The 13,516-nt window shown below is 49.3% G+C and overlaps 1 protein-coding gene across 1 annotated transcript in view; it reads right to left on the bottom strand.

Moving 5' to 3' along the window:
* LOC116372029 (E3 ubiquitin-protein ligase RNF19A-like) overlaps positions 1–11,435 on the bottom strand; it is a 34,461-nt gene extending 23,026 nt beyond the window's left edge. The window contains exons 1-3 of the mRNA XM_031821098.1: positions 11,076–11,435; positions 10,495–10,944; positions 9,704–10,318 (exon numbers count right to left, since the gene is read on the bottom strand). Coding sequence (XP_031676958.1) covers positions 9,704–10,318; positions 10,495–10,944; positions 11,076–11,435 — 1,425 coding nt within the window. The remainder of the gene's footprint in view (positions 1–9,703; positions 10,319–10,494; positions 10,945–11,075) is intronic.
* Positions 11,436–13,516: the final 2,081 nt, after the last annotated feature.

Raw genomic sequence — 13,516 nt, 5'->3', positions numbered from 1 at the left:
GACAGTTGTCCCCTGCCTGTCTGCCTCTCTCTCTCTCTTTCCCTGAGAACCCTCAGACAGGACCCTCAGACAGTGGTCCCCTGCCTGCCTCTCTCGCTCTCTCCAGGGTACTGCAGACTAGCTCAGTGCTGCCCCCCTCTCATTGAATAACTCTGGTTGAAGGCCGACCAGGGTACTGCAGGCTAGCTCAGTGCTGCCCCCCTCTCATTGAATAACTCTGGTTGAAGGCCGACCAGGGTACTGCAGGCTAGCTCAGTGCTGCCCCCTCTCATTGAATAACTCTGGTTGAAGGCCGACCAGGGTACTGCAGAACTAGAACTTCTGTGTGCAATTTTGAAAACAATCAATGCAAGGACATACATCTGGTGTATTAGAAGCAGTTATTGGCACCATGATTGTCTTTGAAATGTGTATTTATTCACACAAAAGATTGACCATGAAGATGGCCATTTTCTTCTTCACTATAATGGGGGGGATCCTGTTTTCTGCTAACAAAGTCTGCAGTACCACGGTCGACCTTCAACTGGAGTTATTAAATGAGAGGGGGCAGCACTGAGCTAGCCTGCAGTACCACGGTCGACCTTCAACTGGAGTTATTCAATGAGAGGGGGGCAGCACTGAGCTAGCCTGCAGTACCCTGGTCGACCTTCAACTGGAGTTATTAAATGAGAGGGGGCAGCACTGAGCTACCCTGCAGTACCCTGGTCGACCTTCAACTGGAGTTATTAAATGAGGGGGCAGCACTGAGCTAGCCTGCAGTACCACGGTCGACCTTCAACTGGAGTTATTCAATGAGAGGGGGCAGCACTGAGCTAGCCTGCAGTACCCTGGTCTTTCAACTGGAGTTATTCAATGAGAGGGGGGCAGCACTGAGCTAGCCTGCAGTACCCTGGTCGGCCTTCAACTGGAGTTATTCAATGAGAGGGAGGCAGCACTGAGCTAGCCTGCAGTACCACGGTCAGCCCTGAACTTTGTGGCTTCGATGAGAACGGATCAGTCGTTCTCACCTGTCCAGAAAGACAACAGCCTATCAGAAAGTCTCCAGGCTGGATCAGAGGCAGGTCATAACATTTAACACCCGTCAAATACGGGTCAGTTTAGCGATTGGCCGTTAAGACTGTCTGTTTCACCAGCCACGTTGACGGGGGGGTCAATTTGCAAGGCACTACGTATAAAAACAGACAACAAATAATGTATGAACACACGTGAGTCAGGTTAGAATGCTGTATCTTTGTCTCACTGTCTGTTTTCAAAGTGTTTCTGCCGTTTTGTTTCATAGATGCTGATTGCACATAGAAATACAGATCCTAGATCCCCACCTCACACAGCAACGCTGCCTGACAGGAGCTGTGAGCAATGATAGATTCATTTTATGGAGACGCTGCACACACACACAAGCCTTAAATGTTGGTCTAATTTACTGGAAAGTTTACAAGGTGAGACTTTGTCCTCGTGTTTCTTGGATATTTACTTTGTGTACACAAGCTCGGTTGTTTTTGCCATGTTAGTTTGAGTCTGCTGCTTCAACTGATTGTGAACGCGACGCCTCAGTCAGTTCCCTAATCTCTCTCTCACACACACACACACACACACACACACACACGCGCCTCGACCTCGAGCGGTTCCGTTACCTCTGGGCAACTGAACATGGTCTTCTTACTAATACATTATTGTTTTCTTGTTGTAAAGTTTGTTGTTTTTTGATGTAATTATGGGCAAACAAATATTTATTTATTTTTTAAAAAATGTGAGCGGCTGGTAGATTTTGTAAGTAGGATTCAACACTAAGAGCCAGACTGACTGCGTGGACTGTAACAAACAGCAGGAGGATTCAACACTAAGAGCCAGACTGACTGCGTGGACTGTAACAAACAGCAGGAGGATTCAACACTAAGAGCCAGACTGACTGCGTGGACTGTAACAAACAGCAGGAGGATTCAACACTAAGAGCCAGACTGACTGCGTGGACTGTAACAAACAGCAGTAGGATTCAACACTAAGAGCCAGACTGACTGCGTGGACTGTAACAAACAGCAGTAGGATTCAACACTAAGAGCCAGACTGACTGCGTGGACTGTAACAAACAGCAGGAGGATTCAACACTAAGAGCCAGACTGACTGCGTGGACTGTAACAAACAGCAGGAGGATTCAACACTAAGAGCCAGACTGACTGCGTGGACTGTAACAAACAGCAGTAGGATTCAACACTAAGAGGCAGACTGACTGCGTGGACTGTAACAAACAGCAGTAGGATTCAACACTAAGAGCCAGACTGACTGCGTGGACTGTAACAAACAGCAGTAGGATTCAACACTAAGAGCCAGACTGACTGCGTGGACTGTAACAAACAGCAGGAGGATTCAACACTAAGAGCCAGACTGACTGCGTGGACTGTAACAAACAGCAGAAGGATTCAACACTAAGAGCCAGACTGACTGCGTGGACTGTAACAAACAGCAGTAGGATTCAACACTAAGAGCCAGACTGACTGCGTGGACTGTAACAAACAGCAGTAGGATTCAACACTAAGAGCCAGACTGACTGCGTGGACTGTAACAAACAGCAGTAGGATTCAACACTAAGAGCCAGACTGACTGCGTGGACTGTAACAAACAGCAGTAGGATTCAACACTAAGAGCCAGACTGACTGCGTGGACTGTAACAAACAGCAGTAGGATTCAACACTAAGAGCCAGACTGACTGCGTGGACTGTAACAAACAGCAGTAGGATTCAACACTAAGAGCCAGACTGACTGCGTGGACTGTAACAAACAGCAGTAGGATTCAACACTAAGAGCCAGACTGACTGCGTGGACTGTAACAAACAGCAGGAGGATTCAACACTAAGAGCCAGACTGACTGCGTGGACTGTAACAAACAGCAGGAGGATTCAACACTAAGAGGCAGACTGACTGCGTGGACTGTAACAAACAGCAGGAGGATTCAACACTAAGAGCCAGACTGACTGCGTGGACTGTAACAAACAGCAGGAGGATTCAACACTAAGAGCCAGACTGACTGCGTGGACTGTAACAAACAGCAGGAGGATTCAACACTAAGAGCCAGACTGACTGCGTGGACTGTAACAAACAGCAGTAGGATTCAACACTAAGAGCCAGACTGACTGCGTGGACTGTAACAAACAGCAGTAGGATTCAACACTAAGAGCCAGACTGACTGCGTGGACTGTAACAAACAGCAGTAGGATTCAACACTAAGAGCCAGACTGACTGCGTGGACTGTAACAAACAGCAGTAGGATTCAACACTAAGAGCCAGACTGACTGCGTGGACTGTAACAAACAGCAGTAGGATTCAACACTAAGAGCCAGACTGACTGCGTGGACTGTAACAAACAGCAGTAGGATTCAACACTAAGAGCCAGACTGACTGCGTGGACTGTAACAAACAGCAGTAGGATTCAACACTAAGAGCCAGACTGACTGCGTGGACTGTAACAAACAGCAGTAGGATTCAACACTAAGAGCCAGACTGACTGCGTGGACTGTAACAAACAGCAGTAGGATTCAACACTAAGAGCCAGACTGACTGCGTGGACTGTAACAAACAGCAGGAGGATTCAACACTAAGAGCCAGACTGACTGCGTGGACTGTAACAAACAGCAGTAGGATTCAACACTAAGAGCCAGACTGACTGCGTGGACTGTAACAAACAGCAGTAGGATTCAACACTAAGAGCCAGACTGACTGCGTGGACTGTAACAAACAGCAGGAGGATTCAACACTAAGAGCCAGACTGACTGCGTGGACTGTAACAAACAGCAGGAGGATTAAACACTAAGAGCCAGACTGACTGCGTGGACTGTAACAAACAGCAGTAGGATTCAACACTAAGAGCCAGACTGACTGCGTGGACTGTAACAAACAGCAGTAGGATTCAACACTAAGAGCCAGACTGACTGCGTGGACTGTAACAAACAGCAGTAGGATTCAACACTAAGAGCCAGACTGACTGCGTGGACTGTAACAAACAGCAGTAGGATTCAACACTAAGAGCCAGACTGACTGCGTGGACTGTAACAAACAGCAGTAGGATTCAACACTAAGAGCCAGACTGACTGCGTGGACTGTAACAAACAGCAGTAGGATTCAACACTAAGAGCCAGACTGACTGCGTGGACTGTAACAAACAGCAGTAGGATTCAACACTAAGAGCCAGACTGACTGCGTGGACTGTAACAAACAGCAGTAGGATTCAACACTAAGAGCCAGACTGACTGCGTGGACTGTAACAAACAGCAGTAGGATTCAACACTAAGAGCCAGACTGACTGCGTGGACTGTAACAAACAGCAGGAGGATTCAACACTAAGAGCCAGACTGACTGCGTGGACTGTAACAAACAGCAGGAGGATTCAACACTAAGAGCCAGACTGACTGCGTGGACTGTAACAAACAGCAGTAGGATTCAACACTAAGAGCCAGACTGACTGCGTGGACTGTAACAAACAGCAGGAGGATTCAACACTAAGAGCCAGACTGACTGCGTGGACTGTAACAAACAGCAGAAGGATTCAACACTAAGAGCCAGACTGACTGCGTGGACTGTAACAAACAGCAGTAGGATTCAACACTAAGAGCCAGACTGACTGCGTGGACTGTAACAAACAGCAGTAGGATTCAACACTAAGAGCCAGACTGACTGCGTGGACTGTAACAAACAGCAGTAGGATTCAACACTAAGAGCCAGACTGACTGCGTGGACTGTAACAAACAGCAGTAGGATTCAACACTAAGAGCCAGACTGACTGCGTGGACTGTAACAAACAGCAGTAGGATTCAACACTAAGAGTCAGACTGACTGCGTGGACTGTAACAAACAGCAGTAGGATTCAACACTAAGAGCCAGACTGACTGCGTGGACTGTAACAAACAGCAGGAGGATTCAACACTAAGAGCCAGACTGACTGCGTGGACTGTAACAAACAGCAGGAGGATTCAACACTAAGAGGCAGACTGACTGCGTGGACTGTAACAAACAGCAGGAGGATTCAACACTAAGAGCCAGACTGACTGCGTGGACTGTAACAAACAGCAGGAGGATTCAACACTAAGAGCCAGACTGACTGCGTGGACTGTAACAAACAGCAGGAGGATTCAACACTAAGAGCCAGACTGACTGCGTGGACTGTAACAAACAGCAGTAGGATTCAACACTAAGAGCCAGACTGACTGCGTGGACTGTAACAAACAGCAGTAGGATTCAACACTAAGAGCCAGACTGACTGCGTGGACTGTAACAAACAGCAGTAGGATTCAACACTAAGAGCCAGACTGACTGCGTGGACTGTAACAAACAGCAGTAGGATTCAACACTAAGAGCCAGACTGACTGCGTGGACTGTAACAAACAGCAGTAGGATTCAACACTAAGAGCCAGACTGACTGCGTGGACTGTAACAAACAGCAGTAGGATTCAACACTAAGAGCCAGACTGACTGCGTGGACTGTAACAAACAGCAGGAGGATTCAACACTAAGAGCCAGACTGACTGCGTGGACTGTAACAAACAGCAGTAGGATTCAACACTAAGAGCCAGACTGACTGCGTGGACTGTAACAAACAGCAGTAGGATTCAACACTAAGAGCCAGACTGACTGCGTGGACTGTAACAAACAGCAGGAGGATTCAACACTAAGAGCCAGACTGACTGCGTGGACTGTAACAAACAGCAGGAGGATTCAACACTAAGAGCCAGACTGACTGCGTGGACTGTAACAAACAGCAGTAGGATTCAACACTAAGAGGCAGACTGACTGCGTGGACTGTAACAAACAGCAGTAGGATTCAACACTAAGAGCCAGACTGACTGCGTGGACTGTAACAAACAGCAGTAGGATTCAACACTAAGAGCCAGACTGACTGCGTGGACTGTAACAAACAGCAGTAGGATTCAACACTAAGAGCCAGACTGACTGCGTGGACTGTAACAAACAGCAGGAGGATTCAACACTAAGAGCCAGACTGACTGCGTGGACTGTAACAAACAGCAGTAGGATTCAACACTAAGAGCCAGACTGACTGCGTGGACTGTAACAAACAGCAGTAGGATTCAACACTAAGAGCCAGACTGACTGCGTGGACTGTAACAAACAGCAGTAGGATTCAACACTAAGAGCCAGACTGACTGCGTGGACTGTAACAAACAGCAGTAGGATTCAACACTAAGAGCCAGACTGACTGCGTGGACTGTAACAAACAGCAGTAGGATTCAACACTAAGAGCCAGACTGACTGCGTGGACTGTAACAAACAGCAGTAGGATTCAACACTAAGAGCCAGACTGACTGCGTGGACTGTAACAAACAGCAGTAGGATTCAACACTAAGAGCCAGATGAATGTCTGAGTAGCTCGAACAGCAGTAGGAGTCAACACTAAGAGCCAGATGAATGTCTGAGTAGCTCTAACAGCAGTAGGAGTCAACACTAAGAGCCAGATGAATGTCTGAGTAGCTCTAACAGCAGTAGGAGTCAACACTAAGAGCCAGACTGACTGCGTGGACTGTAACAAACAGCAGTAGGATTCAACACTAAGAGCCAGACTGACTGCGTGGACTGTAACAAACAGCAGTAGGATTCAACACTAAGAGCCAGACTGACTGCGTGGACTGTAACAAACAGCAGTAGGATTCAACACTAAGAGCCAGACTGACTGCGTGGACTGTAACAAACAGCAGGAGGATTCAACACTAAGAGCCAGACTGACTGCGTGGACTGTAACAAACAGCAGTAGGATTCAACACTAAGAGCCAGACTGACTGCGTGGACTGTAACAAACAGCAGTAGGATTCAACACTAAGAGCCAGACTGACTGCGTGGACTGTAACAAACAGCAGTAGGATTCAACACTAAGAGCCAGACTGACTGCGTGGACTGTAACAAACAGCAGTAGGATTCAACACTAAGAGCCAGACTGACTGCGTGGACTGTAACAAACAGCAGTAGGATTCAACACTAAGAGCCAGACTGACTGCGTGGACTGTAACAAACAGCAGTAGGATTCAACACTAAGAGCCAGACTGACTGCGTGGACTAACAAACAGCAGGAGGATTCAACACTAAGAGCCAGACTGACTGCGTGGACTGTAACAAACAGCAGTAGGATTCAACACTAAGAGCCAGACTGACTGCGTGGACTGTAACAAACAGCAGGAGGATTCAACACTAAGAGCCAGACTGACTGCGTGGACTGTAACAAACAGCAGGAGGATTCAACACTAAGAGCCAGATGAATGTCTGAGTAGCTCTAACAGCAGTAGGAGTCAACACTAAGAGCCAGATGAATGTCTGAGTAGCTCTAACAGCAGTAGGAGTCAACACTAAGAGCCAGATGAATGTCTGAGTAGCTCTAACAGCAGTAGGAGTCAACACTAAGAGCCAGATGAATGTCTGAGTAGCTCTAACAGCAGTAGGAGTCAACACTAAGAGCCAGATGAATGTCTGAGTAGCTCTAACAGCAGTAGGAGTCAACACTAAGAGCCAGATGAATGTCTGAGTAGCTCTAACAGCAGTAGGAGTCAACACTAAGAGCCAGATGAATGTCTGAGTAGCTCTAACAGCAGTAGGAGTCAACACTAAGAGCCAGATGAATGTCTGAGTAGCTCTAACAGCAGTAGGAGTCAACACTAAGAGCCAGATGAATGTCTGAGTAGCTCTAACAGGGAACAGGGAAGTTCCAAAGGAAATGTGGCTGCCAACAACTTAACAGCAGCAGTCTGAAAACAGCCAAGCAAGGAGGACTGAACGATAGAGACAGAGGAGAGAGACTGGAGGAACTATAGAGACAGAGGAGAGAGACTGGAGGAACGATAGAGACAGAGGAGAGAGACTGGAGGAACTAGAGAGACAGAGGAGAGAGACTGGAGGAACTAGAGAGACAGAGGAGAGAGACTGGAGGAACTAGAGAGACAGAGGAGAGAGACTGGAGGAACTAGAGAGACAGAGGAGAGAGACTGGAGGAACTAGAGAGACAGAGGGGAGAGACTGGGGGAACTAGAGAGACCAACGGCTATAAAGACAGAGGAGAGAGACTGGAGGAACTAGAGAGACAGAGGAGAGAGACTGGAGGAACTATAGAGACAGAGGAGAGAGACTGGGGGAACTATAGAGACAGAGGAGAGAGACTGGGGAAACTATAGAGACAGAGGAGAGAGACTGGGGAAACTATAGAGACAGAGGAGAGAGACTGGAGGAACTATAGAGACCAACGGCTATGAAGACAGAGGAGAGAGACTGGAGGAACTATAGAGACAGAGGAGAGAGACTGGAGGAACTATGAAGACAGAGGAGAGAGACTGGAGGAACTATAGAGACAGAGGAGAGAGACTGGAGGAACTATAGAGACAGAGGAGAGAGACTGGGGGAACTATAGAGACAGAGGAGAGAGACTGGGGAAACTATAGAGACAGAGGAGAGAGACTGGAGGAACTATAGAGACCAACGGCTATGAAGACAGAGGAGAGAGACTGGAGGAACTATAGAGACAGAGGAGAGAGACTGGAGGAACTAGAGAGACAGAGGAGAGAGACTGGAGGAACTAGAGAGACAGAGGAGAGAGACTGGAGGAACTAGAGAGACAGAGGAGAGAGACTGGAGGAACTATAGAGACAGAGGAACTATAGAGACAGAGGAGAGAGACTGGAGGAACTAGAGAGACAGGAGAGAGACTGGAGGAACTATAGAGACAGAGGAGAGAGACTGGAGGAACTATAGAGAGAGGAGAGAGACTGGAGGAACTAGAGAGACAGAGGAGAGAGACTGGAGGAACTATAGAGACAGAGGAGAGAGACTGGAGGAACTAGAGAGACAGAGGAGAGAGACTGGAGGAACTAGAGAGACAGAGGAGAGAGACTGGAGGAACTAGAGAGGACAGAGGAGAGAGACTGGAGGAACTAGAGAGACAGAGGAGAGAGACTGGAGGAACGATAGAGACAGAGGAGAGAGACTGGAGGAACGATAGAGACAGAGGAGAGAGACTGGAGGAACGATAGAGACAGAGGAGAGAGACTGGAGGAACTATAGAGACAGAGGAGAGAGACTGGAGGAACTAGAGAGACAGAGGAGAGAGACTGGAGGAAACTAGAGAGACAGACTGGAGGAACTAGAGAGACAGAGGAGAGAGACTGGGGGAACTATAGAGACAGAGGAGAGAGACTGGGGGAACTATAGAGACAGGAGAGAGACTGGGGGAACTATAGAGACAGAGGAGAGAGACTGAGGAACTATAGAGACAGAGGAGAGAGACTGGAGGAACTATAGAGACAGAGGAGAGAGACTGGAGGAACTATAGAGACAGAGGAGAGAGACTGGAGGAACTATAGAGACAGAGGAGAGAGACTGGAGGAACTATAGAGACAGAGGAGAGAGACTGGAGGAACTATAGAGACAGAGGAGAGAGACTGGAGGAACTATAGAGACAGAGGAGAGAGACTGGAGGAACTATAGAGACAGGAGAGAGACTGGGGGAACTAGAGAGACAGAGGAGAGAGACTGCAGGAACTATAGAGACAGGAGAGAGACTGGGGGAACTAGAGAGACAGAGGAGAGAGACTGGAGGAACTATAGAGACAGAGGAGAGAGACTGGAGGAACTATAGAGACAGGAGAGAGACTGGAGGAACTAGAGAGCCTGCAGCATCACACTAAAAAATGTAATATATAGGAGCCAGGCCAGCCTGCAGCATCACGCTGACGATGTAATATATAGGAGCCAGGCCAGCCTGCAGCATCACACTGATGTAATATATAGGAGCCGGGCCAGCCTGCAGCATCACGCTGACGATGTAATATATAGGAGCCGGGCCAGCCAGCAGCATCACACGGACGATGTAATATATAGGAGCCGGGCCAGCCTGCAGCATCACGCTGACGATGTAATATATAGGAGCCGGGCCAGCCTGCAGCATCACACTGACGATGTAATATACAGGAGCCAGGCCAGGCTGCAGCATCACACTGACGATGTAATATATAGGAGCCGGGCCAGCCTGCAGCATCACACTGACAATGTAATATATAGGAGCCGGGCCAGGCTGGAGCATCACGCTGACGATGTAATATATAGGAGCCGGGCCAGCCTGCAGCATCACGCTGACGATGTAATATATAGGAGCCGGGCCAGCCAGCAGCATCACACGGACGATGTAATATATAGGAGCCGGGCCAGCCTGCAGCATCACGCTGACGATGTAATATATAGGAGCCGGGCCAGCCTGCAGCATCACGCTGACGATGTAATATATAGGAGCCAGGCCAGCCTGCAGCATCACACTGACAATGTAATATATAGGAGCCGGGCCAGCCTGCAGCATCACGCACAATGATGTAATATATAGGAGCCAGCCTGCAGCATCCCGCTGACGATGTAATATATAGGAGCCAGGCCAGCCCGCAGCATCATGCCAACGATGTAATATATAGGCGCCAGGCCAGCCTGCAGCATTACGCTGACGATGTAATATATAGGAGCCGGGCCAACCTGCAGCATCACGTTGACGATGTAATATATAGGAGCCGGGCCAGCCTGCAGCATCACGTTGACGATGTAATATATAGGAGCCAGGCCAGCCTGCAGCATCACGCTGACAATGTAATATATAGGAGCCAGGCCAGCCCGCAGCATCATGCCAACGATGTAATATATAGGCGCCAGGCCAGCCTGCAGCATTACGCTGACGATGTAATATATAGGAGCCGGGCCAACCTGCAGCATCACGTTGACGATGTAATATATAGGAGCCGGGCCAGCCTGCAGCATCACGTTGACGATGTAATATATAGGAGCCAGGCCAGCCTGCAGCATCACGCTGACAATGTAATATATAGGAGCCGGGCCAGCCTGCAGCATCACGCTGACGATGTAATATATAGGAGCCAGGCCAGCCTGCAGCATCACACTGACAATGTAATATATAGGAGCCGGGCCAGCCTGCAGCATCACGCACAATGATGTAATATATAGGAGCCAGCCTGCAGCATCACGCTGACGATGTAATATATAGGAGCCAGGCCAGCCTGCAGCATTACGCTGACGATGTAATATATAGGAGCCGGGCCAACCTGCAGCATCACGTTGACGATGTAATATATAGGAGCCGGGCCAGCCTGCAGCATCACGTTGACGATGTAATATATAGGAGCCAGGCCAGCCTGCAGCATCACACTGATGTAATATATAGGAGCCAGGCCAGCCTGCAGCATCATGCTGACAATGTAATATATAGGAGCCGGGCCAGCCTGCAGCATCACATTGACGATGTAATATATAGGAGCCGGGCCAGCCTGCAGCATCACGTTGACAATGTAATATATAGGAGCCAGGCCAGCCTGCAGCATCACACTGATGTAATATATAGGAGCCGGGCCAGCCTGCAGCATCACACTGATGTAATATATAGGAGCCAGGCCAGCCTGCAGCATCACGCTGACAATGTAATATATAGGAGCCGGGCCAGCCTGCAGCATCACATTGACGATGTAATATATAGGAGCCAGGCCAGCCTGCAGGCATCACACTGACAATGTAATATATAGGAGCCGGGCCAGCCTGCAGCATCACGCACAATGATTGTATATATAGGAGCCAGCCTGCAGCATCACGCTGACGATGTAATATATAGGAGCCAGGCCAGCCTGCAGCATTACGCTGACGATGTAATATATAGGGGCCAGCCTGCAGCATCACGCTGACGATGTAATATATAGGAGCCGGGCCAGGCTGCAGCATCACGCTGACGATGTAATATATAGGACCCGGGTCAGCCTGCAGCATCACACTGACAATGTAATATATAGGAGCCGGGCCAGGCTGGAGCATCACGCTGACGAGCCGGGCCAGCCTGCAGCATCACGCTGATGTAATATTTAGGAGCCAGGCCAGCCTGCAGCATCACACTGATGTAATATATAGGAGCCGGGCCAGCCTGCAGCATCACGCTGACGATGTAATATATAGGAGCCAGGCCAGCCTGCACATCACGCTGACGATGTAATACATAGGGCGGTAGGTAGCTTAGCGGATAAGAGCGTTGGGCCAGTAACCAAAAGGTTGCTGGTTTGAATCAACGGGCAGGCTAGGTGAACCAAAAATATATCGATGTCCCTTGAGCAAGGCACTTCACCCTAATTGCTTCTGTACGCCGCTCTGGATAAGAGCATCTGATAAATGACAACAACAAAATGTCAAAATGTAAATGTGATGGATTTAGAGACAGTAGGCTAATAGATCTGCCCTCTCACACCACTGAGTGAGGCCTCGTCTCTACTTCCTCTCCTCTCCAGCAGGTCAATGACAGAGAGACAGCAGCCACGGCTCCAGCCGAAGTCCCATTCTTACTCAGTCAGCAGGTTTAGGGGGGAAATGTGTGTTTAAAAAGGCAGAACTGATGTTAATGGCTCATGTTAATAACATTATGACGCTTGTGACAGGGAGGGTTGAGGGAAGGAGGATTGAGTTCATAGGGGGTTTGGATCATAGGGAGGATTGAGTGTGGGTGGTTTGGTCCATAGGGAGGGTTGAGTGTGGGGGTTTGGTTCATAGGGAGACAGGGGGGTTGAGTGTGGGGGGTTTGGTCCATAGGGAGAGTTGAGTGTGGGGGGTTTGGTCCATAGGGAGACAGGGAGGGTTGGGTGTGGGGGGTTTGGTCCATAGGGAGACAGGGAGGGTTGAGTGTGGGGGTTTGGTCCATAGGGAGGGTTGAGTGTGGGGGGTTTGGTCCATAGGGAGACAGGGAGGCTTGAGTGTGGGGGTTGGTCCATAGGGAGAGTTGAGTGTGGGGGTTTAGTCCATAGGGAGACAGGGAGGCTTGAGTGTGGGGGGTTTGGTCATAGGGAGGGTTGAGTGTAGGGGGTTTGGTCCATAGGGAGACAGGGAAGGTTGAGTGTGTGGGTTTGGCCCATAGTGGAGCCATCTCTCTCCTGCTCCAGCCCTCTACTCTTGACTCACAGCCCCACCCAGCCCAGCTGGAACCATTGGCCCCCTCCCTCCCAGAGCTGGCTACTCCAACATGTGTGTGTTCTCCTCTCAGTCAGTCCCTCTACTCTTGACTCACAGCCCCACCCAGCCCAGCTGGAACCATTGGCCCCCTCCCTCCCAGAGCTGGCTACTCCAACATGTGTGTGTTCTCCTCTCAGTCCCTCTCCACAGGCTGGACTCTGGACTGACGTTCCCAAATCCCCTCTGACCAGCAGCGGGTTCAACTGCACGGTGTAACAGGCCAGTAGTACAGAACACAGCTCACTACAGAGCTGCACGGTGTAACAGGCCAGTAGTACAGAACAGTCTCACTACAGAGCTGCACGGTGTAACAGGCCAGTAGTACAGAACAGTCTCACTACAGAGGCACGGTTTGTTACAGAGCTGTGTAACAGCACAGTAGTACAGAACAGTCTCACTACAGAGCTGCAAACAGGTTGTAACAGCCAGTAGTACAGAACAGTCTCACTACAGAGTGCACGGTGTGTACAGGACAGTAGTACAGAACAGTCTCACTACAGAGCTG

Source organism: Oncorhynchus kisutch, unplaced genomic scaffold (assembly GCF_002021735.2).
Source record: "Oncorhynchus kisutch isolate 150728-3 unplaced genomic scaffold, Okis_V2 scaffold3856, whole genome shotgun sequence".
NCBI classification, from domain to species: Eukaryota; Metazoa; Chordata; class Actinopteri; order Salmoniformes; family Salmonidae; genus Oncorhynchus; species Oncorhynchus kisutch.
The sequence above is the reverse complement of the archived record's forward strand: the minus strand, read 5'-3'. Positions and strand labels throughout refer to the sequence as shown.